The sequence below is a fragment of the Lissotriton helveticus genome, chromosome 9 (assembly GCF_964261635.1).
Source record: "Lissotriton helveticus chromosome 9, aLisHel1.1, whole genome shotgun sequence".
NCBI classification, from domain to species: Eukaryota; Metazoa; Chordata; class Amphibia; order Caudata; family Salamandridae; genus Lissotriton; species Lissotriton helveticus.
Window position 1 is genome coordinate 129,090,422 of NC_136070.1, and position 27,875 is coordinate 129,118,296.

At 46.8% G+C, this 27,875-nt stretch overlaps 1 protein-coding gene across 1 annotated transcript in view; it reads left to right on the plus strand.

The window, feature by feature from the left end:
* NUSAP1 (nucleolar and spindle associated protein 1) overlaps positions 1–27,875 on the plus strand; it is a 345,737-nt gene that overhangs the window by 200,791 nt on the left and 117,071 nt on the right. Inside the window, exon 12 of the mRNA XM_078659621.1 lies at positions 5,460–5,647. Within this exon, the coding sequence (XP_078515747.1) occupies positions 5,460–5,647 (188 nt within the window). The remainder of the gene's footprint in view (positions 1–5,459; positions 5,648–27,875) is intronic.

Below are 27,875 nucleotides of genomic sequence, written 5' to 3' on the forward strand. Positions count from 1 at the left end.
AGCGAACCAGGATTGGGTCAATGCAGATCCCCCCCTCCCTTCCCCAACCAGAGTTCACTGTGGTGACAGATGCTTCACTTCTGGGGTTGGACGGCCACATGGGCGAGGCGGAGATCAGAGGCCTCTGGAGTCCGGGCTCCACATCAACCTTCTGGAGCGTCAGGCAATCCGTCCTGCACTGAAGGCATACCTTCCTTCCTTCTGTCAAAGGGAGAGTTGTGCAGGTGTTCACGGACAACATCACCGCCATGTGGTACTGCAACAAACAGGGCGGGATGGGGTCGTCGACCCTATGCAAGGAGGCACTTCGTCTCTGGAAGTGGCTGGAACATCAGGGCATGTCCCTGGTGGTTCAACACGTGGCAGGTTCTCTGAACTCCTGGGTGTACTAACTCAGCCACTATGGCATGATGGATCACAAATTGCGTTTTCACTCGGAGGTGGTGCAAGGACTCTTTTAACGGTGGGGAGAGCCTTGGTTAGATCAATTCACCACCGAAGAGACCGCGCAATGTCAGCGATTCTTCGTGTAGGGAATTTCCAAGGCGGGTGTGGTTTTGCGGTCTTCTATACGCCTTTCCGCCTATACCACTTTTGTACAGAGTACTAAAGAAGATCAAGTGCAACCGGGCCAAAGTCACTCTTGTGGCTCGGGACTGGATATGGAGAGTCTGGTACCCCGAACGTCAGACTACCCCTTTGGGAGGATCTTCTGTCGCAGCAGCAGGGGACGGTCCTCCACCCGAACCTGTCCAGCCTCCACCTCCTTGCATGGAGATTGAGCAACGACAGTTGACAGCTTTCAAGCTTCCTCCCGAAGTCTGTAACGTTATCTTGGTAGCCAAGTGTCCCTCCACCAAAACTGTATATGCCTGTCGATGGAACACATTTGAGGCATGGTGCACAGCAAAGGCCGTGGATCCCCTTTCTACACACCTTTCAGAGGTTCTCCTCTTCATTCTTTCTTTGGCCCAGCAGGGCTCTGCTCAAGCTTTTTCTATGCCATTTCGGCCTTTCTTCGGCTTCCTGATCAGTCTTCTCTTTTCAAGTCTCTCATTGGAAATTGCTCCATTAAGGGCATTACTTACTTGTTTCCTCCAATTCCTTTTGTCATGTCCCAGTGGGACTTGAACTTGATTCTGACCTACCCTATGTGCGCTCCTTTCAAGCCGCTGCATAACTGTCCACTCGGGCATTTAACTCTTAAAACTGCCTGTTTGGTTGCCATCACCTCTGCACGCAGGGTGAGTGAGCTTCAGGCCCTTTCTTTCAAACGTCCCTTCTTGGCTGTTCATCTGGACAAAGTTGTCCTTTGCACTAGGCCTTCTTTCCTCCCCAAAGTGGTTACCTCTTTCCACACACACGAGTAATAAGGGCGCACAGCTTTGATACCGTGTCCTATGCTGATGACACGCAGCTACTGATCACCCTAGGCCCCGACCCTAATGATACCAAACTGAGATTCCAAAAATGCATGATCTCAATCAAGGACTGGATGACTAATAACTTCTTGATGCTCAATGCTGGTAAAACTGAGATCGTGCTTTTTGGAAATGCCCACAAACATTGGACTGAGGAATGGTGGCCGCCATCCCAAGGGCCCTTTCCCCCTCCCAAGTCCTTGGTCCGAAACCTGGGATTGGCAATTGACGACAAGCTGTCCATGGCCAGCCATGTCAACCAGATAGTGCACACAAGCTTCGGGCTGATGCGCAACCTCAAGAAAATTTTTAAATGGACCCCCCTTTCCTCGCCCATGCCCCTAGTCCAAGGCCTTATCATTAGCTGGTTGGACTATGGTAACGCACTACTTGCATCCATCAATGAGAGCCTCCTGGCTAAACTCCAGGCCTTACAGAATACCGCAGCCAGGATGGTCCTGGATCCCCCCCCCCCCCCCCCCGCTCCCCATCTTCGCCCAATCTTAGAACTCTTCACTGGCTCCCCTTCAGAAAGCGCATAAACTTTAAAGTTTGCTGCCTGGTCCACAAAACCATCAATGGACAAGGTCCCAAATACCTAGAGAAGAAACTTGTCAACCATTGTCCGGTCAGAACCCTTCGGTTCGCCAACAAGTCTCTCCTAACCATTCCCAAAGTTCGCACTGTCAGGAATTGTGATAGATCCGTCTCTAAATTAGCCCCAGATGCCTGGAATGCCCTTCCCCTAAACATCAGGACCGTATCCAACTACATGAGATTTCTAAGACTCCTAAAAACTTGGCTCTTCTAGCTATCCAGTTTTCTGGTAACCCCTTTCTAAGCATCTGCAAGCGCTGTGAGACCTATGGGTGATTTATGCGCTATACAAATACAAAAATACATAGGACAGACCATCACTGTGCCTACCTTCTTTCAGCCTCCGCATCCTTCTAAAGAGGAGGAGAGGCTCCACCGTCTGGATCCAAAACGTGCGCTTTCGTTCTAACTGGATTGCACAAAACAATTCCGGGTGGATGATCAGCTCCTTGTTGGCTATGTAGGTGCCAAGAAAGTTCAGACCGTGCAAAAATGAACCATCTCTCGATGGGTTGTTCATTTCAGAAAAATCTGCTGCTCCTTAGCGAAAAAGGAACGTCGAGTGGGGTTGTGTGCCCATTCCACCAGGGCGACGGCAGCCACTACTGCTTTGGGACGTGGAGTCCCACTTCTTTACATCTGCCAGGCAGCTACTTGGGCTTTATTGCACACGGTTACCAAACACTACTGCCTGGACAGCCAAGACCGGAGAGACCACTTCTTTGGCTGTTCAGTTCTCCAGGACTTTGGTTCGCGTACCCACCTCCGGTGTTGGTGTTGCTGGGGTATCTATTCTAAGGTGAGGAATCCATAACTCATTGTCTCTGTCAGATGAACAAGTTAGTTACCTTTTGGTAACAATATATCTGTAAGAGATCTAGATTAGTTATGGATTCCTCACCGCCCCACCCATCCTCCCTGTTCTGCGAATGGACTTCTAGGGTAAGGCACTCACTTTCAGGGCCCTAGTTTTGTACACCAGTGGTCAGTGTCTTGCTTTGCTCTGCGCTTCTGGCGTGGAATGTCGTGTGAAGTATTTGATATTTTTTGATATTTATGGATATTTGTAGAGCGCGAACTTTCGCTCCGAAAGGAGCATCTTGGCGCTGAGCGTGCGTGTAAGAGATACATGGTGAAAATCTAGATAGCTGCCAGTACAGAGGTGTCTGATTGTTGATACACCCATGTCTTCAAGAGTTTCCTGAAGAGACTCTCCTTTTCAATTAGTCTGAGGTTAACGGGCAAGTTGTTCCACGCCCTTGCTGCCAGGACGGTGAAGGTTTTCCCACCCTTAGTTTTATACTTGAACCTCGGGATCGTGATGAGATTGGTACCTGAGGATCTCAGACATCTTGTGGGGTTGTAGTACGAAAAATGATTAACAAGGTAGTGGGGCCCAGTATTTTTCATGGATTTTAACACGGTCAGGAAAAGTTTGAAAAGGATTCTTTTATGGAGTGGCAGCCAGTGGAGGGAGTTTAGTGCTGCTGAGGCTGATGACCTTCTAGGGAGTTTCAGTACCAATCTGGCAGCCGCGAGTACTGATGTCCGCTCGCAGGAGCGGCGTCTAACTAGATACCGCGACTTCATTCCGGCGACCACGATGCCAATGTTGAACGCGGAATCGACCGACGCGCAAGGGGACTGCTGAAGAAAAATTCTCCGGATCCAGTCTGACACCTGGGGGTAATTCTAAGGGAAGGAATCTATAATATATCTGTGTCTCTTACAGGTACAGTGTTACCGAAGGTAAGTAACTTGTTTGTTTTGACCTATCAAAGGGGCCTATTTTGCTAGGTCGAAATGCAGTTTTTGCACTGCCGCTGTCGGGCTACAGTGGTAAGTTGAAGTGCACAGATTTCCAAAGTCAAGAAAAATATAGGGTCCAATAAAAGGTGAAAAATATGGGTTGACCACGCAGAAAAGACATATTTCTTAGAGGTGTTGAATTTTTATTTCAGTTAATTAAATAAAAAGCACAGATCCAGAGGGCCTTTGACCATATTAAGACGGAAAAACCAGGTAAACATATAAACTTCCTAACTGTAGAAATGAATGAATATGCAAATGCTACGTAGACAATGGGCAATTAAGTAAGATGATTGTAAATGTTCAGAGCCCTTTGTGGAGGAAATATCAGCAAGGAAGTGGCTACGCATCTTTTCGACATGTCCAGAGGTAAATGAGAATCGGAGTTCTCTACGGAGGTCACCCCTGAAGCCATAATTTGGTTCCTTGGGATCCTCCTTAAATGGGAATAAGCACTGAATAGTTCCGCATGATTTTTCAGTGCTCATGACTATGATTAGGATTTCCCTGGATGAGAACTAGGATTTACAGATAAGTAACTTCAGTTATTCCTTCTCTTTCGGGGGATCTTCACTTATTCTTAAACACTGAATTGTCCTGCCCATATGTGGGAATATATATATATATATGTGTACACACACCCACCACCACCATTTTTACGTAACCTTTCTTTATAACACCTTGTGATAGACTTCTACCAGCAGATTCTCCACCTCTTGAATACTCCCCAGGCATCATACTGATTCTGGAAAATCCTATGCAGTACCCCTGCATGCTGAGAGGTTGCGCCATGCTGCTCTGCGCCAATGTTGCTCCGCTGTGGAAGTGATGCATGGGACCATATATAGAAGCCATCTTTAAGTAGTGAAATTAGCTGCTTTCTGAACTGTCAACTGCTGGAGAATCTAAACTTCAAATTGGTAGGGATCAGTGTGCTGGTAGTGACCAGTGAGCAGATCTCTAATTGGCACCTTTTTAAATTAGAAGAGTCCAGTTCACTGAACAGTGAGAAATCTGCGGTTCGATAATCTCTACCAAAAAGAGTGTTACCGAAGGTAAGAAACATGTTCTACCGCTAGAGACTTCTATCCTGTTCTCCCAGTCTACAGTGACGGGCTGAGGGGCTTGTTTTACCTGGGGGACATCCAGGGTTGCGCACCAGTGCTCCTAGCCCTGGTGTGCCCCTCTGACTTGCATGTCCTCGGTATCCGCTTACCATTTACTAGGAACTTGCAGGTAAGTTAGCCGTTTCCAAATGGGTACAGCCAATTCGACATGGATCAGGACACTGGAATTAAGTCGAAACACCAGCAGCGTTGGTCGATAAAACTTGGGGTCTTGGCCATAGAAAAAGAGGTATTTCCTTACATATATCAAGAAAGATAATCCATTTGTACACAATATACGGGAAACTAGTTGCATCATAAATATGTAACAGTTTTAAGGTGGACAGCGGGAACTTACATTTCATAAGGAAAACCTGAACTTTGAGGAGAGGACATAGGACCTCTTGAAATACAGTAACTTTGTTGCCTAATTCGCTGTTTTTTTTGTGTGTAAAAGACACACTTTTATAGGCACATGTTTGAGTGTGCAAAGTGCACTAATTGTTTTTTAATTTTTTTTATTTAGGTTCTCGGAGACTACAAAAGACAATGAACACAAGCGGTCTTTAATTAAGACACCGGCACGGCGGTCTCCTTATGTACACATTGAAACTGACACTCCAAACAACGAACAGATGAAGGGCAATCCTATCAGGAAGAGTTTTGGGAAGCCTTTAGATCTTGAGCCAGTACTAGAAAAGCGTAAAACTGGAGGTAAATATGCGATTAAAAATTTCCCATTTGTGAGAAATCTTACTTCAGCAAATTGTTGCTTGCCACTTATGTCTACTTTTGGTATTGTTTTGCGACTCATTATTCCTAAGAAAGCTGAGGATAAAATGATGATGATATTCAAAAGATTGCATTCAGGAAAATCTACTGTACAATAAATGAGCTTCCGTCAATTACTCAATTAACATTTCATATTAATCAATTTAACTTCCTGTCCCTTTACTAGTAAATAGGCAAGAGCGCAAATCACCATATAAGTTTCATGGGGCAGAGGCTTCAGAAAATATGAAGCCTGTTTTTTTCACAGAGCAGTTGCTGAATAATGGAGTATCCACTTCCCTAAATCTTTAGGTTTCAACAATATTTATTAAGGAAGTGAGTTGATTACAGCATAGTCAGTGCAAAGGAAAACAAAGACCAACCTCATATATACAACAGTTCTGAGTCAGGATTTGAAAAATACAAGGCAGGGGGATTAAGAAAAGAAATAAGTACTCTTGTTCACAATTGCAAACATCAATTATAAGACCACATGCCTGGGCCTTAAATAAAGTTATAAAATATAGGGCTGCATTGTTAGCAGATGGGAGTAACATCACATACAAAAAAAAGAAATGCATTAAGGAACTTCTCTAACAATCCTCATTGCAATAAGGAACTCCCGGGCTGCCTCTGTTTGCGAAAGTAAATTGATCTTCCACTTCTGCTAGCAACCAGTGGAATGCCTTTGGTTTCTTAAAGATGGAGGCCTTGTTAATTTTTGCAGTTCTTTCTACTAAGGAGAATAGCCCAACTGTGGTCCAGGAGTTTCTGATGAATATTTCAAACCACAGACTTCTCAATTTAGAAAATCTCCCAAGTGCCAGACTAGATTTGGAGAATTTTGTAGCTGTGATCTTATGGGTGTTGCCATGTGTGAGAAGGTGCCCTCTTTCTTGCATGGTATGCTCCCACCTTTTGCTGTATTGCTGATGTTCTTTGATTGTGTGCACTGGACTCCTGCTAATCAGGTACCCAGGGCCTATGTTCCCTCCCTAAAACTGCATTGAAACCTAAACCCAATTGGCATCTCTGGCTGCATGTCAGCCCCTGGTAAATGGTACCACAGGTCCCTAGGGCACTGTGACCATAGAGAAGGCCTCTAAGGGATGCAGCACTTATTGTGCCACCCTTAGAGGCCCTGTACCCTGACACTCTCACACTGCCTTTGCAGGCTGCGTTTCATGGTGCAGAACAAAGTCAAGAGTCGACATGACACGCATCCCTAAGTGCCATGCCCACAAACTACTTCCCTGGCATACATAAGTCACCCCTCTATCTGGGTGCCCTATGCCAATGGTGAGGGTACAGGTGCATGAGCCCTGTACCCGTACAGTATCCAGGTCCATTCTTGGGCACTGTTTGTGCAGTGCTGCCATTAAGAGTATATAGTGCTGTGAGTTTGTCATTATGAACTCCACAACACCATAATGGCTACACTGAAGACTGCCACATTTGGTATCAAACTTCTCAGCACATTAAACCCACACTGATGCCAGTGTGGGATTTAATGTAAAATGCACGACAGAGGGCATCTTAGAGATGCCCCCTGAAACTCGATCAACCTCTAGTGACCTGACTGGTTGCTTAGGCTGCCACCACCAGACATGTTCCTGGTCCCCCTGGGTCGAGAGCTGCTGCTCTTGGGGGCCTGAAACAATGCACATCCTGGGACGAGGTGCCAAGCCTCCTCCCCAGGATGGGCAGGGTTCACAAAGGAGAAGTGAGCCGCTCCAGATCATTTGCTGCTTTCTGCAACTGGTCCTCACTGGTTCTACCCTCCACTTTGGGCGGGAGAACCGGCGGGAAAAACAAGTGAGGAAGAGAGGTGTGCCCACCTCTGCCAACTCCACCCCTAAGGTGGGGGAGAAGAGGTGAAGCACAACCTTGAGTCCCCGCCATCTTGAGGATGGCGAGTCCCAGCCAACCAGGGACAGCTCCTGCCCCCCTCCCACTGGAGAGTGGCAGAATAGGAGGTGCACCCACCCCAGGGAAGGGAACCATTGGTCGCTGCCCTTTACCTACCTGTGATGCCCCTAAATTTAGTATTTAGGGGCACCCTGAACCTTCCTTCCTCAGATCCAGAAAAGAAGATCAGAAGGACAAAAAGCTGTGCAGAGCTAACAAGAGGACGTCGCCCACTGACTTGGCCCCAGCCCTACAGGCCTGTCTCCCCTCGAACTTGCTCCTGCGAAATCCCGGTGTTTCCTGCAGCCAGCAACCTCGGAGCACCTGCCTGCCTGCCTTCACTTCAAAGACTGAATCTCCCGTGAACACCAGACTTGTTCAAACTGCAGCTCCCGGGCCAGCGAGAAACCTCAAATCCAGCCCACTCTGCACCCGTGGAATCCGGCCCAAGCTCGAGTGAAAAAAATACCACGCGTAGGTCCCCCCGGTGATCCTGACCCACGATCCGGCGACCTCTGACCTGCCTCAAGCCTCCAGACGACGACTGCAGCCTCAATCTAGAGAACCCCCCTACCGCGACCAGAGCGGGTAAGAAAATCCGATGTCCCAAGGCACCCCTGCACCCGAAGACCCACGGCCTTGTGTGCCCAAAATAATTATGCCTAACCAACCCTCAACATCCCAACTTACTCCTCGAAGTGGTGGTCGCACCTGGAAGATACTTGTCCCCGAGCCTGCAGTGTTTCTTTGTTCCAGATGTTCTCAATTGAAAACAACGAGACACCCGACCTCAAAACTGCACCCGGCGGCCCTAGTGCCTCTAAGGGTGCACCTTTGGTGCTACTTTGGTCCCCAACCTGCCCTGAGCTAAGCCCTGGGAGCTTTGCTACCACAACCTTGTGCCTTGCTTGCCAGCATCCACCAACCGGAGACCCGCCTGTCCTCCATAGGAGAACATTGGGCCTCAACACTATGCACCCGTCCGCCCTAGGGCAGCTGAGGGTGCAACAACAGTGCATCACTGACCCTGGGAGACCTCTGAGCCTAACCCCAGAACCTTAACTCCCACAGTAGTTCACTTACCTATAAACCGATAACCTGTTTTCCCTCCATAGGTTAACATTGACAATTTTCCCTCCAAAAAAACTAAAGATATTCTTTAAAAATCGTACAAATAATCAAAACGTGTTTTCTCACCTGTTTGCAGGACATGTCCCAGTGCTGAATCTAGGCATCCAGCACGGAGTTAGAAAAAGTAACATAAAAGTAACCTACCTGCAATTTGATGACAAAGCTTATTCATTTCAATGTAAAGCTCCAAAAAGTTTCAAAGTATGGAGTTTTGAAATCTGAAAATATTCTTTAAAAATTGCACGAATAACAAAAATGTATTTACATACCTGTTTACAGGAAATGTCCCAGTGCTGAATCTAGGCATCCAGCACTGAGTTAGAAAAAGTAATGTAAAGGTAACTTACCTGCAATTTATTTAAAAAAAAGCCTATTCATTCCAATGTACTGTATTTGCTAAGTGTTGCATACTACTGCTCCCCTGTAAATCAAACTAAGTACAATTCCTATTACATTTTCAAACTGTTTGTTAGCCGGTCTGTAAGAACAGGCACGACTCCTTGAAGATTTAGAGATGGTTTTATTCTATGAAGTACTCGTTTCCTCCTGGAAGCCAGTATACAGGCAAAATTAAAGATAAAGCAAAAGAATTGTTTTTGGTTTCTCGGTGTCCTGTCCCCGGTCAGCGGCGTCTTCATTGCGTCTCTTTAGGATCTTCTTGGATTCTGGATCTACTCCACAGCAGGGGGTTGCTCGCGGTACACCAAACAACAACAAAAAAGAAAAGAGGAAACCGGATGAATCTCCTACCTATATCTAATACTGCGGGGAAGGGTAGTGAGGGAGCACCTACCAACGCGTGACGATAGTGTGATCAGGGGGAAGTAATAGTGCGAGGGGAGGAGAGTGAAGGAAGCAAAGGGCTGTTTTCCTTAAGCAGCGGATTTCACCCTTCGCCCTACCCAGACTGTGAACCGCTTGCGTACCTGGCTTAGCCACGCTCCTCTGGGAGCGTGGCTTGGCGAAGCGTGGTTCTTGTAGCCCATTGGCTCTCCCAACGTCTTCGGATTCTCAACGTCCTCTCCTCCTCCAGATGGTGTTCGCGTCCTCCTTTGTGCTCCGTCTCCTCTCTATCCGACTCGACCGCCTCACTCCTACGTTCTCCGGTGGCAAAAACACACTCTTCCGGGATCCGTCGTTTCTTGTTGGAGCGCTACAACTGGGGGCGGAGTCGCGTTCTAAGTCACTCCAGTTAAAGGCACAGTAACTCGTTCTTGCAGCAGTCTCCTACTACCCGGGGGAAGCTGTCATCCAGTCTTCATACTCTGTGGAAAAAGAGGGCGATTGGTCAGGTTTCGCCTCCCACCAGTCCATTGTCCGTATTACCTGCTCTCCTGGATGACCAGCCCTGCGGCACTGTTCTATATCCAGTAACTTACTACTGAAAAGTATGTAATGCTTACCTGTACCAGGCTTGCTTGGTTCTAAAAATAAACAGTATAGTTTTTATCAAAAAACAATTGACCTAGAGTTTAGTTCTTGTGTGTGAATTCATTTGCTGACTGAGTGTTTACCTCAAATGCTTAACACTGTCCTCTGATACTGCCTTACTGCTCTACCAAGCTACCACTATTAGAGTAAGGTTCTATCTAACTTTAACCTCTGCCTACCTCTGGGGACATTTGTACTCTATACACACTGTACCTCATTTTGGTGTAGTATATATAGAGCCAGTTTCTTACACCATTTGGCTCCGTGCTGACCTCCATACCGCCTTAGAGGTGACAGAGCTAAGCCACAGATGAGCACAAGTGCTGCATGCTTTTTAATTAAAAAAAACTTGTATTGGTTCAATCCATGTCACAAGTATATATCATAACAGTTATGATCAATACTAACAGAGTAGTTGATAGAATACCGTTGACAATCTTAAGGTCAATCAGCAAAAACACTTGCAGCAAAACAGATTATGATCATATTATCATTAAACAAACTAGATCAAATGAATATTTCATATACTGTATCATAGAGTCCCATATCTAAATCCCACGTTTTTGCCTTTTGGCTGATTTTAAGGCATATAAACTATATTTCATATTAAAAACATGATAAAATGTTGCCCTCCACATCTCAAATGTGAGAGCTTTCTTTGGAGCCAACATGCCCTCCACATCTCAAATGTGGGAGCCTCCCTTTGGAGCCAACATGAAGCAATACAAAGACACGCCACAGCTACGGCAATAAATGATAAATATCTAAATTTGTACACTGTTTGCTCATTTGACATATTTACCCATATCCCAAATAACATCATTTCCTTCATTATAGATATAGATGTACCTATAACTTCTTGCAAAAACAGTTCTATTTGTTGCTTTAATTGCGACAGTGAGGGAGGGTATGCGGCCCCCCTGCTGGCCCGTTTTCAACCCCCAAGGAACCCATCCTCTAGGGTCCGGCCATATATTCATTGAGGAGGGGGGACACCTAACCCACTCCCCCTCCCCGCACACCTTCTTGAGCCATTAATGACCCTGGGGATCCCATCTCCCAGTGCTGGCTCATATGCTATGTCCCAGGGTGCCCACCCTCGGGACATAGTGGTTTCCAGTTCTTGCAGGGAGACCTATGTATGCTCTTGCTTGGTGAGAGCATTTTAAATCTCGCTCCAAGCAAGAGAAAAAAGGAACAGGAGCCTGAAATATGCTCCCGCAACGTGTGAGCAAGCGAAGGTTGAAACAGGTGAAAAGATTGCTACCGCCCACAGGGAGCAGCATTTTTAGTTGCTCTCTCTGGGTGGGGACAATGCCAGCTCCCGCTGATTGCGGGGAGCTGGTTGTAGCCTGAAGTTCCCCCTGTGGCCTTCAACAAAAGTGTAGTGAATTCCTTTGTTGGCCAGGCCCCAGGTGATGGGGTCCCCAGGGCTGATATCCACCCGGGAAAGAGGGAAGGCTGCGTGGAACCCCACCATCTATAAATATAGTGCTTTTGTGGGGATTAGGTCCCCGGGCCGAACGTAGCCCATTTAGGGGGGGCATGTGTATTTGTGTGTGTGTGTGTGTGTGTGTGTATATACATATATGCATGTATATGTGTGTATATATGTGTGTATATATGTATGTATACGTGTGTATACGTGTATATATATATATATATATATATATATATATATATGTATGCATGTGTGTGTATATATGTGTGTATATGTATGTATGTGTGTGTGTGTATATATATATATATATATATATGCAAAAGAAAACCTCCTTTCAAAGAAAGAAGCGGGAGCCTCAGAGGGGATTGACGAAGCAACACACTTTAATCTTCAAGAAATGGCGAATGCATTTCGGCCTGGATTGGCCTTCATCAGCGCCTGCAGTGTGTGTATTAGGAAGTCCCAAAAGTCCTGCAGTGAAATACACCCCACCGCACACTGATAGGTGCAAATTATTGGCTCTGCCCCTCACAGGTGAAGTTTTCAGCCGGTCCGGGGAAGTCCACGGACTACATGACCCAGGATGCACTCGTTGTTCCCAGGTAAGTGTGGCTGAGGGACGGTGGTGAAAATGTCCAGAATAGCAAAGGCGGGGGTTGATGCAGGAAAGGGCACGCACAAGAAGTTAAAGGTGCCGCCTCGCGTCCCCAACCTCGCAAGCCGGAGACCAAAGGCAAAGTTGCAGGAACGGGAAAACAGTGTAACCCGCTCGGCGGAGGAAAAATGCCTCATTAAGCCGGCATCAATTCAAATTGACATCCGGCGGGCTTGGAGATTTTCACTTCCGTGAAGAAAAAGAAAACAGCCGAGACTGGGTCCAGATTCTCCAAGCCACAAGTAGCGAGGGGGCTCCTGAGACGCGCTTCTGGCACACGCGTTGAATTGGATGCAAAAGAAAACCTCCTTTCAAAGAAAGAAGCGGGAGCCTCAGAGGGGATTGACGAAGCAACACACTTTAATCTTCAAGAAATGGCGAATGCATTTCGGCCTGGATTGGCCTTCATCAGCGCCTGCAGTGTGTGTATTAGGAAGTCCCAAAAGTCCTGCAGTGAAATACACCCCACCGCACACTGATAGGTGCAAATTATTGGCTCCGCCCCTCACAGGTGAAGTTTTCAGCCGGTCCGGGGAAGTCCACGGACTACATGACCCAGGATGCACTCGTTGTTCCCAGGTAAGTGTGGCTGAGGGACGGTGGTGAAAATGTCCAGAATAGCAAAGGCGGGGGTTGATGCAGGAAAGGGCACGCACAAGAAGTTAAAGGTGCCGCCTCGCGTCCCCAACCTCGCAAGCCGGAGACCAAAGGCAAAGTTGCAGGAACGGGAAAACAGTGTAACCCGCTCGGCGGAGGAAAAATGCCTCATTAAGCCGGCATCAATTCAAATGGACATCCGGCGGGCTTGGAGATTTTCACTTCCGTGAAGAAAAAGAAAACAGCCGAGACTGGGTCCAGATTCTCCAAGCCACAAGTAGCGAGGGGGCTCCTGAGACGCGCTTCTGGCACACGTATTTCATTCCACAATATGCCTCAAAGCAAAAAAGATGCGCACTCGAGAAGCAACAGCCAAGGATTTTATTCCTAGTTACACGCTACGCGTTTCGGCACGGATTGTGCCTTGATCACACGTTAAACCACACTGTGAGGGGAACCATGTTATATACAACAATCAACATAAATGAGGTAAATAAGCAAGTCATGTGACTATGCATGTAACCATAGACGCCATCTTTAAACGTGGATTCGTATATCAAATAGAAGTTCATGCATTGTACATTTTCTCATCCATGTCTTATTCCATTAAACATTGTATATGTACATTTGGCGGTCTCTAAATTTCGAATTTGTTGTAAACAAAAACGGAACTGAAACGGGGAAAAACCAAAAATCTTATGTAAGTAAAGTGTCTTACTCGATTCTGTTTGGCGACCTCATGTCTATTTTTCAACCATATACAACTTAATTCACAGGTCAAGTGCCTATAGTAAGTCGGAACAGCGAGGTCTATGATGATTACTAAGATCTAGTATCAGCAAATCATACATTATATGACACACTGCCATCATTTCTACAATAACCAGGTCTAGTGCCTGTTCCCTTGAAACGATCATTTCCCAAGCCTCGGACCAAACTTTATCTCTTCATTTGAGTATGTACTTTCACATCCTTTCAACAAAATAAAGTTAACTTTCCCCATTTATCTTTAGGCAGTCTAATCAATCCAGACCTCACACGTCAGTATGCAATAGACATGTTCCCGAAATCAGATACAAGTGCAAATAATACCCAAAGAAAATGTACGAGTCCAAATTATTAATTGTCTTTCATCCCAATGACAAAGATTTGTCGAGAGAAACCATCAATCAACCTTGACCGAAGTGACTTCTCCCTTTCTTTCTTCCTACAAAAGACATATAAACACACATTTAAAATTTGTTACAAAGTGAAGTTAAAAAGGGACTATATTTATAGTTCCCAGAAAAGGGTACTGTGGGGTGTCTCTATACATCATGTACAAGAAATATGTTCATTAGATCATATTCAGATAACAGATTATATAATCACATAATGACCCATTATCCACATAGGACGTATTTTTTTCTCATTTTACCCTAAATCTTAGGTTTCATGTAAGTGGGTTGCGAGTTCCTCATCAAGGTTGTGCCCCCCAGGGAATTGGGTCTCTAATTCCATAATCCACCTAGATTCTTTCTTCCTGAGGGCCAATTCTCGATTCCCACCTCTTCTTCCTACATTGACTTGTTCCAATGCGAAGTATTTCAAGAGGGAATTATTAGAATTGTGATACTCATAGAAATGTCTTGCAATAGGATATCTGTTGTCCACATGTGTGATCGCTCGGAGATGTTCAAGTATGCGTTTTTTCACCACACATGTGGTACTGCCGACATATCTCTTTTTGCAAGGACATTCTAGCACATAAATAACAAAGTTTGAATTACATGTCAAGAATTGTTTGATGACCTTCCGTTTTCTCTTCCCGGGATTTCCACCTCTTTAACCATGACACTCGCTTTACAGGCTTTACAATGTCCACAGGGATAAAATCCCTTGAGGCCCTGGACATGTTTTTTATTTTCCGTAATATCTCCCTTTATTAACATGTCTCTGAGATTCTTACTCCTTCTGTACGTAATTTGTGGTCTTTCCTTCAGGAGTGGGCCTACTACCTGATCAGATTTAAGGATTTTCCAGTTATTGGCTAAGATCTTATGGACCTTTCCAGATTTCTGGTTATACGTAGTGACGATGCGTGTTGCTTCATTATCATCAGAGATAGTAGGTTTAGGTATAAGGGTGTCAGCTCCTTCAACAGATGTAATTTTTTGGACTGCTTTTGTTAGAACCCCTTCAGGGTACCCCCTCTCCCTAAATCTGCATAACATGGTTTCTTGCTCAGCAGCAAATCCTTCCATGCCCTCAGTGCTCATCATGATTCTTTAAAGTGAAGTATTCCATATGGAGAGCTACTGCGGGCAAGGAGAAACTGCAGCAGTGAGGAAGGATTTGCTGCTGAGCAAGAAACCATGTTATGCAGATTTAGGGAGAGGGGGTACCCTTAAGGGGTTCTAAAAAAAGCAGGAATAAAATCTGCTGTGAGAAGTCCGCCGAACCTATGCGCCACCTGACCGGGGGAGAAAGGATCCCAGAAGGACTCCTCTTGTTTTTTATATATATATATATATATATATATATATATCACTTACTACCCCTGACGAGGCGTCGAAGCGCTTTTTCGGCAAGTAGCACGCTACTCCTAGACCCATAGAGGATTAGCGCTTAGATACCTCGGGGTGATAAGGCGCTTTACAAACTTATAATAACATAACAGTGTTGAATTAGTATAGTGAAACATGCAAGTACATTTTAAGAGGTTAGTCAGTTATGGGTTAGTTAGTTATTTGGATTCGGATTTGCAACGATAGCAGAATCTTGAAGCACGTTACTCCGAAAACCCATAAATGATTGGTGCTGAATTAGTATGGTGAAATATGAAAGTAATTTGAGTGGTGGATATTAGTTATTTGGAGTGAGAAGGGTAGCTGAGGGATAAAAGGGAAGAAAGTTTGCGTTCGTGTAGCACCTGTTACCACTGATGGGTGTTGAAGCGCTTTTCTGGCGAGTAGGACGCTACTCTGGAAACCATAAAGGATTAGTGTTGAAAAAAATTATTATAATGAAGTAATTTGAGTGGTGGATACGTTATTCAGTTATTTGGCTAGAGAAGGGTAGGTCGCGGGATAGAAGAGGGAAAGAGGTTTGTACTTATATAGCGCTTGCTACCCCTTGATGGGGTTTTAAGGTGCTTCATTGGCGAGTAGCACGCTACTCTGAAACCCATAAAGGATTAGTGGTGATGTGTGGTAGTTCAAGAAACAGTCCAGAAGGTGCCAAAAGCACTCTTACCGAAGGTTCTCAACTTTTTTCTTCCAGGTACTAACTACACTACACTCTTGTGCCAACTATCTAGTGATTTTACTCATGAATCGGGGTTCAGGGAGAAGCAATGGGAGTGCCTATTTGTAAAGGCAAATAAAGAACAGCTGCAAAATAACCACTGAAACTTATTGCAGAAAAAGGCCCTGTCTGTATTTGTCCATGAGCCGCATAGATCTCACGCATGCCTTCGTCAAGGGAATTCGGCCCAGAACCAAGACCACGGCAAAGGCACTCTTGATCGACTTAACTCTGGAGAATGGCCCTCCCTATTTGGAGACACTTTTCTGTAGGAACATGTCGGAAACATTCATCTGGCTGGCAAACATGTACGCACGCTTCCTTTTCAGCTCGCCGATAACATCTCAGGGCTCCGGCGACAAACGTACTGTAAAACATATTCCACAGGACAACAGCTGTGTCTAAAAAAACAAAACTCGGTCAATGAATGATTCAGCCTGCAAAATGTACAAGCAAATCTTCCCCCAAACGCGCCCCGGCTGCCTATTAATATTTCAAATGTGGGTGCTGGTTCTGGGAGCCCCACCGCTTTTGATATTTGTGTTTAGTTGCCCGTTTCGAACACCAAACTTCCTTTTTTCCCCAGATTCTGTGCTGCAATAAATGTGTGTGTGTGTGTGTGTATGTGTGTGCGTGTGTATGCGTGTTTGTGTATAGGTGTGTGTGTATATATAGGTGTGTGTGCTCGTGTGTGTGTATGTATATATATATATATATATATATATATGTGTGTGTGCACACAAATATATGTATGTATATTTAATCCAAATCCAGTCGCATGCATCCGAAACAGGCTCCAGCACCCTCGGGTTCACTATACGTAGTTTATTACGGCAACATCAATCTAACAGCGTTGCGCCAACCAAGCGGCTTTCCTCAAAACAAAGAACAATCTTCATTTTGCTCTTTTTATACACCATTATCTGAGAGAAACTACTAGCCGCAGATCCCTTAATGTACAATTATCCCCAGGCTTGAGACTAGATCCGGTTAACTTTTCTCCCACAGCATCCCTGCGCGCTGGGGAAACGGCACCAAGTGACTCCGCCCTGTTGTCGTCCGCGCTGGCGACGTCAATGAGGATACATAAGTCCCACCCCCTCGCGCCTACGTCAGTTTTTTCTCTTTCCGTGTGCAAGGCGGATCCAGATTACTGTCTTGGCCTGTTTCAGGCCTTCCATTCTTTTTACGCTTGGCGTTTGGAACAGTGTGCGAATGCCTTAGGGCTTCAAGACGAGTACCTCCTGTGCACGTCCCATGTCGGCGACAGACACTCATCCGATTTGCATGTGTTGCCAGGGTGAGCACCACTACTTGCAGAGTTGCGACGCATGCCAGCACCTTAAGCCTAAATCACGGCTGGAGCGCCGGATGAAGTTGCTGTCGGTGCGCTTATCCAGGTCGGTGCCGCCCCAGCGTCCGTTCCCTTCCTCGGAGGGAACCGCTGGTGTCGTCTGCGGCTCTTTGGGTGTGGCCCACCGGCTGGTAGGTCTTTCAGTATGTCTTAGATGCCTTGTCCTCCTTCCGCGGTGGACGCCGGCTCCCCCCGGGACAGGTGCCCCTGCCTGTCTCCTCCCTACCCGCCGTTTCCCAGTGCGGAGGGGACAAGGGCCCAAATGACAGCCTACGCGGCTGCGCTGCAGGCTTCTTTTGGCCCTTCATCCACCTCCTGTGACGTCTGCGGATCCCTTGCCTTGCGCAGGGACTTTCCCAGCGGCCCCAGTGCCGAAGGTTTCCGCTTTAGGTCATAGGAGGGTGGCGCCGTCAATGTGTGGTCCTTCAGGGCTTCCCTCGCCGGCGCCTAGCGTCCCTGCCTCGCCGCAAATCCCTTACGGGGCTCCCTGTGGTGTCGCAGGAGATCGCTGGGACTCCGGGCTTGCCCCCGAGTACCCCTCGAGCCTTTGAGCAGGTGGTTGCCTCACCCAAGGTCGAGCCGGCACCGTTTCAGTGCCGGAAGCCTTCCTCCCCGGCTCCGGTGGAGTCGCGGGTGGAGGCCTGGTCCTGGGGCGCCTTCCAGAGTCCTTCTCGGTCCTCAGCGCAGGTGGGTGCCCCGTCTGAGGTCGAACCAGGCGCCGTTTTGGCACCGCGCCTTCGCCGGTTTGGCATCCGCCTCACCTCATTCCCCTGGAGAGCACGGGGGGGGGCAGGAGTCGGCCCTGCGCCACGTGGGCCCACTCCGGCGCTAGTCGACGCTGATCAGAAGCCGATGGTGGACTCCACGGTGCTGCGCTGGTGCGAGTTTCTGGATTAGTCTCCTGAGGTCCCTTCTTCTTCTGACGTCCGTCACCTGCTGGTGTGTTCCTCTCCGGAGACAGGGCGCCGTGTAGTTGGCTTTTCACTGGCATCTTCCAGGGAATCCTCAAACCCTTCTTTCCGTGGCTTGCAGCTGGCTTCTCCACCGGCATCTCCGCCCTCTCCTGGGGCCCCTCAGGTTCCTCATTCCTCTGTGGATCCTCCTATGTGTCAGGGCTTGCCGCTTCCCCCTGGACTTGGGGAGGGGCGGCTTAGTCTGCAACTGTCACCCACGGAGGAATTACTTTCTCCTCCGCGGTGCCCTAATGAGGCCAGTGTTGCCTTTGTTCTGGCTATTTCCACGGCTGCTGGTATTCTGAGGATGGGTGAACCTGTAACTCCATTTCCTACAGACAACCTCTTGGGGATTCTCCACCATGGCTCTGGTGGGCGGGAGTTGTTCCTTCCCTTTGAAGCGTCACTTCATAATTATCTTATGGGGGCATAAGGGTACCCTGCCACAGGCGATCCGGGCCTCAGGCCATACTGCATAGTCATCGTCGTGCTCCGCACGACCCGGTCTGTCTTTCTTTCGACCCTTCTACTCAAGGCGCTCTACTGCGCAATGCTTTTCCGTGTTTGCCTGTGGTGGTGTTCCCTCCGCCTCGGGAGGCCCGATGGTTAGATTTGTGGGGGCGTAATGTCTTTGCTTCTTCCAGTGCTGCCTTGAGGGCGCTTAACACTTTGAGTCTGCTGACCAGGGCTATTTCTAGCCTGTGGGGTTCTGTGGAGTCCCTTCTTTCTCATGTCTCTCATGAGGGGGCCCGTGCTGATCTGCGGGCCGTGTGTTGGATGGTAGAGAGTTGGGCGCGTTTATTCTTTGTGCGGCTTTGGATGTTGCTGATGCTGTTGGTCGTGCTATGGTCACTTCTTTGGCTCTCCGTCGTCATGCTTGGCTATGCGATGCTGTTTTCCCTGAAAACATTTGAGAGCGTCTGGTCGACCTCCCTTGTGACGGGGTCCTGTTGTTTAATACTCATGCGGACTCCGCTATTCAGCGTCTCCTTAACATTTCTTAATGTGACATGTGCAAATCGAAATCCATGGAAATTAAGAATCACTTTCTTTGTGAGGTTCACTGTGTCTGTTATATACAATTTCATCCTCATTATAAAAACATTTAGGTTATAAATACTTATTAAGAAATCTAAAGTATCACATTTTATGTCTGGTACCTTTCAGTGTAACATTCCGCCATAAGCTCCTTCAACAATGTGCAAAATTACTCAAAAGTAAATAAACAGAATTATGGGCAATTCATGGTAATTTTCGAAACAGTTGTGTGCAAACAGGCTCTGTAAACACAGGAAGTGTGCAAAGATGCTTCATACCATAAATATCGAGAATAAGCTCTTAAAACTCCATCAAAATTGCCTTTAAAAATAGGTTTAAAAGCAAATAAGACCATGCGGCCCACGAGTCGATCCTGCACTCAACCGCATACTCTCCGTTCTGGAATTGGACCCCAGTGGGCCAAAATCTTAAGACCACATGGTTGGCACACATCTGGTAATACTTACAGCAAAGCACCATTGCCTCAGCTCAAAATTGGGCCCCAGTGGGCTTATTTCACCACCTCACACACACACCTACAGAGCAAGTTGATTCAAAAACTCTCCATAATAGGGTGTAGAAGGAAGACCGAATACACTGAAAGCCCTTCATGAATTAGATTTCAAATAAAATAACATTTTAAAATCATACGGTGACCCCTGTGACAAATAACTACAACCTAATAGTCTAGTAAATACATTCACATTTTCTTAATACACTGGCATGATTTATTTAAGACACAGTATGGTAAACCATTATTGTACAACATTTGTCACAGCTCAGCATGTGTTTATCTGGAAACATACCCCTCGTCATTCCTGTTTTCTTTTTACTTCTTCATGAAGAAGAGACATCCCCCACTTATCCATAACAAGTTTACATGCAGCTCTGTCAGGAAACATACTGGTGCAATACACTGGCATGATTGCAAAAAGAAACTTTTACATGCCATTTAACTTGGAACATAGCTGAGGTACCTTTAACAAATCACAAAATCTTGTTCAACTCATAAATGTATAAACAAGTCCTCTTCAATATTCAACCCTATTGGAATGGTAGTGTTAGGCATGAGAATGTACCTGGATTCAAGTGGTCCTAGCCTATGTTCTCTTTTCCCACCCCATGTTCTACCGGGGACCATATCCAGGACAAAATAGCTAAGATAATCTTCCCTGCCCCCATGAAGCTCTTTGAAATGGTGTGCTACAGGGTGCGCTTGATCCTTATTACTGACAGCCCTAATGTGTTGCTGTATGCGCAGATGAACCTTAAGAATTGTGCTGGCAATGTTCATCTGTAGGATGCTGGCTCTGTATATACTATACCAAAGTGATGTATAGTGTTCACAGTCCAGTGGAACCCCAAAGGTAGGCAAAGGTAGAGTTAGATAGAACCTTACTCTCTATTTGTGGTAGTGTGGTAGAGCAGTAAGGTAGTATCAGAGAACAGTGTTAAGCATTTGTTGTACACACTCAGTCATCAAATGCATTCACACACTCAAAGACTGAACTGCAGACCAATTGTTTTTGTATAAAAATATTCTTTTAGTTTTATTTCTAAAATCAAGCAAGCCTGGCATAGGTAAGCAATAAATACGTTACAGTATTAAATGCTGATTGTAATAGAGTTCAATTGCAATTGTAAATGTACTATGGTTGGACTTACAGTATTGTTTCAGAGAAATGCAATCATTTGTAAATACAGTACACAGACTTGAATGGGCATTTCAGTAAAATAGCAGGTAAGTTACTTTTTGATTACTTTTCTTACTCAGGACTGTATGCCTGGCTGCAGCACTGGAACATTTCCTGTAAACAGGTGAGTAAAAGTGTTTTTATTAAATCGTACAATTTTAAAGATTTTCTTTAGGTTTCAAAACTCCACACTTGGAAACTTTTTCATGAAAAAGTGTCAATATTATCCAATGGAGGAAAATATGGTTCTCGTTTTTTCGGTAAGTAATCAGTCTTTGGAGTTGAGGTTCTGGGGTAAGAACAAGGGTTCCCCCAAGGTCAAGGATGCACTCTTGTTACACCCTCAGCGGCACTAGGGCGGCCGGATGCAAAGTTCTATGGCCCAATGTTATCCAATGGTGGATAGGGGGCCTCCGGTTGGTGGCTCCTGGCAAGCAGGCCACTGGGTTGTGGGAGCAAAGCTCCTGGACTTGGGGAAATGGGGAAACAAATTAGCGCCAAAGATGCACCCTCAACGGCACTAGGGCGGCCAGGTGCAGGGTGCTGTTTCGAGGTCGGATGCCCTGTTTCCAATGGAGATCCTCCGGTTTGCAAAAGCACTGCAGGAAGGGAGAGTCCTGGGTGCTACCACCACCTTGAGAGGTACGTTGGGAAGTTAGGGGTTGGTTAGGCACCGTCTGTTTGGGCATACAAGGCTGTGGGTTGTCGGGTGCAGGGGTGCATTTTGGGATCTGATCTCCTTACCCGCTCCTGGTCACGGTTAGGGGTACTGTTGGAAATGGCCCTTTTTGCAGGGTCATCCCCAAACTTTTTGCTTCTTCCTCCTTTATTTTTCCTGACCTGTGGTTCGTTGGCAATAGGACTCTGGGCACTTTACCACTGCTGTTCAGTGCTAAAGTGCATATGCTCTCTGTATAAATTGTTATTGTGATTGGTTATCCATGATTGGCATATTTGTTTTACCAGTAGGTCCCTAGTAAAGTGCACTGAGTGTGCCAGGACTGGTGATTCAAATGCTACTAGTGGGCCTGCAGCACTGCTTGTGCCCCCCACATGAGTAGCCCTAAAATGGTGTCTCAAGCCTGCCACCGCAGTGCCTGTGTGCAGTTGCTAACTGCCATGCTGACCTGACCAGTGTCCACACTGGCCAGGCCTAGCCCTTCCCTTTCTGTACACATTGGACACCCCTATGGAAGGCCCATGGTACCCCCCTTGGCAGGGTGCAGTGTATGTGAAAGGTAGAGCATGTACTAGTGTGGGTGACATGCTCTGGTAGTGAATTGCAGCCATTTTCGTTTTTTACTATTGAAAGTCTATCTTGCCCATAGGCTATAATGGGGAATACTGTGTATAATGTTTACCTGCATATCTTCCCATAGGAGCAAGATAGAAAATTGAAGTCTGGTATCCCTGAACTCAGACTGAACCCTGAACTCCTAACGCATCTTTTAGGGAGGATGTTTTTTAAATCCTGTGTTTGAAAGCGGCACTTTTAGAAAGTGGCTGCTTTCTTGTCTGGCTTGCTTTGTGCCTTTGGCTGTTTGTGAATTGACTGTCTGGTTTGTGAATGACAGGGCTGGGGGATTCCAGGAGATGGAATGAGTCCGCCCTGTGGTGAATAGAGAGATCTGCATCTAGATGGGAGGGAGGAGTTGCACCTGGGACCTGAATAGGACTGTGCCTGCCCCCCACAGTGCTGGCTCCGTCCCCTGTGGTGCGTCTGATGTCTCTGCCCTGCACTGTGAAAGGAGAGAAGGAATCATGTCAACCAAGTACTCCAGGACTCTGCTTTCCCTCCACAATGCTGGCTCCACCTCCTGTGGGTCGTCTGATGTTTCTACTCTGCACTGTGAAAGGAAAGGAGAAGTCATGTAAAGAGAGTGCTCCAGAACTGGTTTGGACCAGGCTCAGAGCCCTTCTGCACAAAGGGAACACAGACTGTTTGGGGTATAAGTACAGGACCCCAGACCACTGAACTTTAGATCATCCTGGAATCAAGAAGGAACCTCTGCCAAGGGAAAGCTGGAAGACTGAAGGACTGTCCTGCTGTGTGCTTGTGGACTGACCTCTCCTTGGCAGCAAAGCAACTGCAGGGGAAGGACTTTGCTGTGTGCTGTGTCCCCTTTCTTAAAGAGATCTCCAAGGGCCTGAGGAGAGCTGGCCTCCTTTTAAGAAGTCCCAGGAACAAAAGGACTTCACCCCCAGCTTCCCCCTGAACTCTGCTGAGAAAGTTCTGCCCTTCCTAGAGTGCTTGATCCAATTGTGGGGCCTCTTGAAGTTGTTGCCTGCTGTTTGGGGCGCTGGATAAGGAGAAAAGAAGAACATCTTCAATTTTCACGCATCGTTCGCTTGCGGAGCGCATTGCCCCGGTGCGGGAAATCTGCCGCTGTGAGTATCGTCACAGAGCCTGTCATCGCTGGGTGAGAGCGACACGCCACTTGCTTGCGGACCGCATCACGTCGTATCGAACCTCGTTGCAGAGCCATTGCATCGAAGGGCCTCTAGAGTAGAAGATCTGCACTGCGCATTGTCGCCTGACCGGAGATCGTCGCCTTCCCGAAGATCGTCGCATCGTGCCTTTGCGAAACACATCCTACCGGAGAATCTGCGCACCGGAATCCACACAAGGTATCGCCTCCCTTTCCCTACAGACAAGATTCGTCGCAACACGCCCGCTGCCTGCAGCTGGGTTGTCGCACCGCCTCCCCAGGGTCTCCGAAGTGACTCATCGCTTTTTTTTCGCCGCTGCAGTTGCCGCTTGGAACATTTGTCGCATCTAAAGGTACTTTGGTCTAAAAATGACGTAACTGTGGAATATTTTGACGCAAACCCTAGAAATCTTTGAAAATCATATTCTTGAACTTTGTATGTTAGATTTTTAGTTTAGATTAAATACTTTATTTTTCTAAACTGGCGTGGAGTCCATTTGTGGTGTTTTCACTGTGTTACTGTGAGTGTTGGTACAAATACTTTACTCATTGCCTTTGATTAGCCTGTCTACTCGTGCCAAGCTACCAAGGGGGTGAGCAGGGGTTATTAAAAGAGTGTATCCCCTTTGCCCTGATTAGAAGCAAGGGTCCCTATTTGGACATTGGTACCTACCTCTGCCAACTAGAGACCCCCAGATCTAACAGGGCCTTCTGGATTTAGACTGCAGGCATCGGCTGGAGGATTGAGGCAGGTCAGGGGTTGCCGGTTCAGGATCACCAGGGGTGACCTCCTCGTGGTGTTTGCCCACTCCAGCTCAGGCCGTGGATGGCGGGTGCAGAGGGGGGGTGGATCTGCAGTTTCCGGCTGCTGCCAGAGGTTGCAGATGAACAAATACGGTGTTCAGGGTAGAAGCAGTCTTTGGAAGTGAAGGCAGGCAGGTCCTCCGGGGATTTTGAGGTTGCTGGGTGCAGGACACACCGGGATTTCGCAAGAGCAGGTTCGAGGGGGAGACAGGCCTGTAGGGCTGGGTCCAAGTCAGTGGGCATCTTCCTCTTGTTTGCTGCTGCATGGCTGTTGGGTCCTTTTTCTTTTCTTCTTGTTTCTTGGCTGGATCTGAGGAAGCAAGGTTCAGGGGTGCCCCTAAATACTAGATTTAAGGGTGTTACAGGTTGGCAAAGGGCAGGGACCAATGGGTCCCTTCCCTGGCCTGGGGTACCCCCCTTATTATGCCACCCTCAAGTGGGAGGGGGGCATGTGCCTGTCCCTGGTTGGCTGAGTACCCCCATCTTTAAGATGGCGTGGACTGAGAATTATGCTTCACCTCGCCTCCCCCACCTGAGGGGTAGAGTTGGCAGAGGTGGGCACACCTCTCTTCCTCACCTGTTTTTCCTGCCGGTTATCCCACCCAAGGTGGGGGTCAGAACCAGTGGGGACCAGTTGCTAAAAGGAGCAATTGGCCCGGGGAAGCTCACAAAGGCAGCAAGCCTTTGAAGCTTCCCCTTCGTGAATCCTGCCTATCCACGGGGAGGAGGCTTGGCACCTCGTTCCAGGATAGGCATTGTTTCAGGCCCAAGAGAGCAGCAGGCTCTTGACCCAGGGGTCCAGAACCATATCTGGTGGTGTCAACTGAAAGAAGCCACTCAGCCTGGATTCTAGTGGTGGGTTCGTTTTCAGGGGGCATCTCTAAGATGCCCTCAGTGTGCATTTTTCATTAAATCCCACACTGGCATGGCAGTGTGGGTTTAATGTGCTGAGAAGTTTGATACCAAACTTTTCCGTTTTCAGTGTAGTCATGATGGTGCTGTGGAGTTCGTAATGACAAACTCCCAGCACCATATACTCTTAATGGCAGCACTGGACTGTAAGAAACTGGCTCTATATATACTACACCAATATGAGGTATAGTGTGTATAGACTCCAAGTGTCTCCAGAGGTAGGCAGAGGTTCAAGTTAGATAGAACCTTACTCTCTAATAGTGGTAGCTTGGTCGAGCAGTAAGGCAGTATCAGAGGACAGTGTTAAGCGTTTGATGTACACACTCAGTCAGCAAATAAATTCACACACTCAAGAACTGAACTCCAGGCAAATTGTTTTTGTATAAAAATATACTGTTTATTTGTAGAACCAAGCAAGCCTGGCACAGATACGCATTAAATACTTTTCAGTAGTAAGTTACTGGATATAGAACAGTTTGAAAATGCAATAGAAATTGTACTTTGTTTGATTTACAGGGGAGCAGTAGTATGCAACACTTAGCAAATACAGTACATTGGAATGAATAGGCTTTTTCAACAAATTGCAGGTAAGTTACTTTTACGTTACTTTTTCTAATTCAGTGCTGGATGCCTAGATTCAGCACTGGGACATGTCCTGCAAACAGGTGAGAGAACACGTTGTGGTTCTTTTTACAATTTTTAACCCCTTCGGTGCTCATGACGGAACGGTTCCGTCATGAGCGTCGGTTGGCCTGTGCTCATGACAGAACCGTTCCGTCATGGGTCCATAGGTTCTTTAGAACCTTCAGCACCGCAGCGGAATTCGCGCAGCACTGAAGGGGTTAAAGAACATCTTTACTTTTCAAAACTCCACACTTAGTTGATTTTTGGAGGAAACATTGTCAATTTTATCCTATGGAGGAAAAACAGGTTATCAGTTTGCAGGTAAGTAAACCACTCTGGGAGTTAAGGTTCTGTGGTTAGACTCTGGGGGTTCTCAGGGTCAGTGATGCATTGGAGTTGCACCCTCAGCGGCACTAGAGCGGCCGGGTGCAGAGTGTTAAAGCCCAATGTTATCCTATATATATAGTATAGGGGGCTCCGATTGGTGGCTGCTGGTTGTGGGAGCAAAGCTCCTAGGGTTTACCTCAGTGCAAGTTGGGGACCAAAGTAGCACCAAAGGTGCACCCTCAGCGGCACTAGGGCGGCCGGGCGCATGTGCTGTTTTGAGGTCGGGTGCCCTGTTTCCAATGGAGAACCTCTAGGACAGAGAAACACTGCAGGATCGGGGACGAGGATCTTCCAGGTGCGAACACCACTTCGAGGGGTAAGTTGGGATGTCGTGGATTGGTTAGGCATAGTTTGTTTGGGCACACAAGGCCGTGGGGCGCCGGGTCCAGATATAGTGTAGTTCCTATTTCCTTTATAAGCTCTGTGCATTGGAATGATATACACTATAGTTTTTACATAGGACTGAGGTCAGTATGCCTCTGTCGATTATATTAAACTTAATTACTTTGTGTGCCAGCTAACTCAGAGGTCCCTAGAAACTTCTCGAATAAACAAAAAAGGGAGTAGTTTCTGACAACCGCATAAACATTGTTTCCCTTAGAATCGGAACAGTCTCAGAATCGTGGAAACAGTAAATAACCGTTTCACTCAATCGTGCATGCTTAGTTTCTTCAGTTACACAGAAATAGATAGACTGGTGTTTCAATAAAAGGATTTATTGAACAGTCTTATTTCTCATGCAAGAGATATGAGCCTTTACAATCGCAAGACAGTATGCGAAATATAAGACGTACAGCGTAAGCAGTAAGAAGAAGTAATACTGCAATAGCATTGTTTTTTAGCTATGACATATTTTCACATAAACATACATAAATAACACAGGCTAAAATATGAATACTAGTCTGATGCTTCTAAATAGTTCTACCCCAGTGTACCTAACCTAAGTGTAATACGAGGTAAGAAGTAGGTGCTGTTTTCTATAGTATGGTAAATACTAAGTTTGTATGCCAATAGTCCCTCTAGGTTTTAGTCGCCTGCATACCTTAGAATGAGAGAGGTGGGAATCTCTTACCGTATCTCAAACTCCAACACCCCGCGAAGGGAGTCAGAACACTGGAAGCTGGATTCTCTGCGAGCAGGGAGGCAGCGTCTGGTCAGTGCGTCAGGCTGGCATACGACTTCTCCTGGAGTTGTGGTTTCTTCCGAACTTGCCGAGGCGAGCCAAGCCGAATCAAGCGGTGCTGTGGTTTGCCTTGGTAAAGGAAGGTATATTTATACCTGGTAGGTGGCTAGGAACGTTAGCATTGACGTAAAGTCGGGCAGAGGAAGACGTCATGAATGAACGCCCTAAGGAATAGTAGTTCATGCATAATAAAAGAGTTCTTGGAGAAATCAATAATCCAAGCAGGGAAAATCCCAAAGGCTTAATGGTCTGGTTTCTAAGAACTCGTTGTGACGTGGGATGGATGGATGGATGTAGGTGACCATGCCTGTATTTGGATAGCATGGCTAATGCTTAAATAAGGAC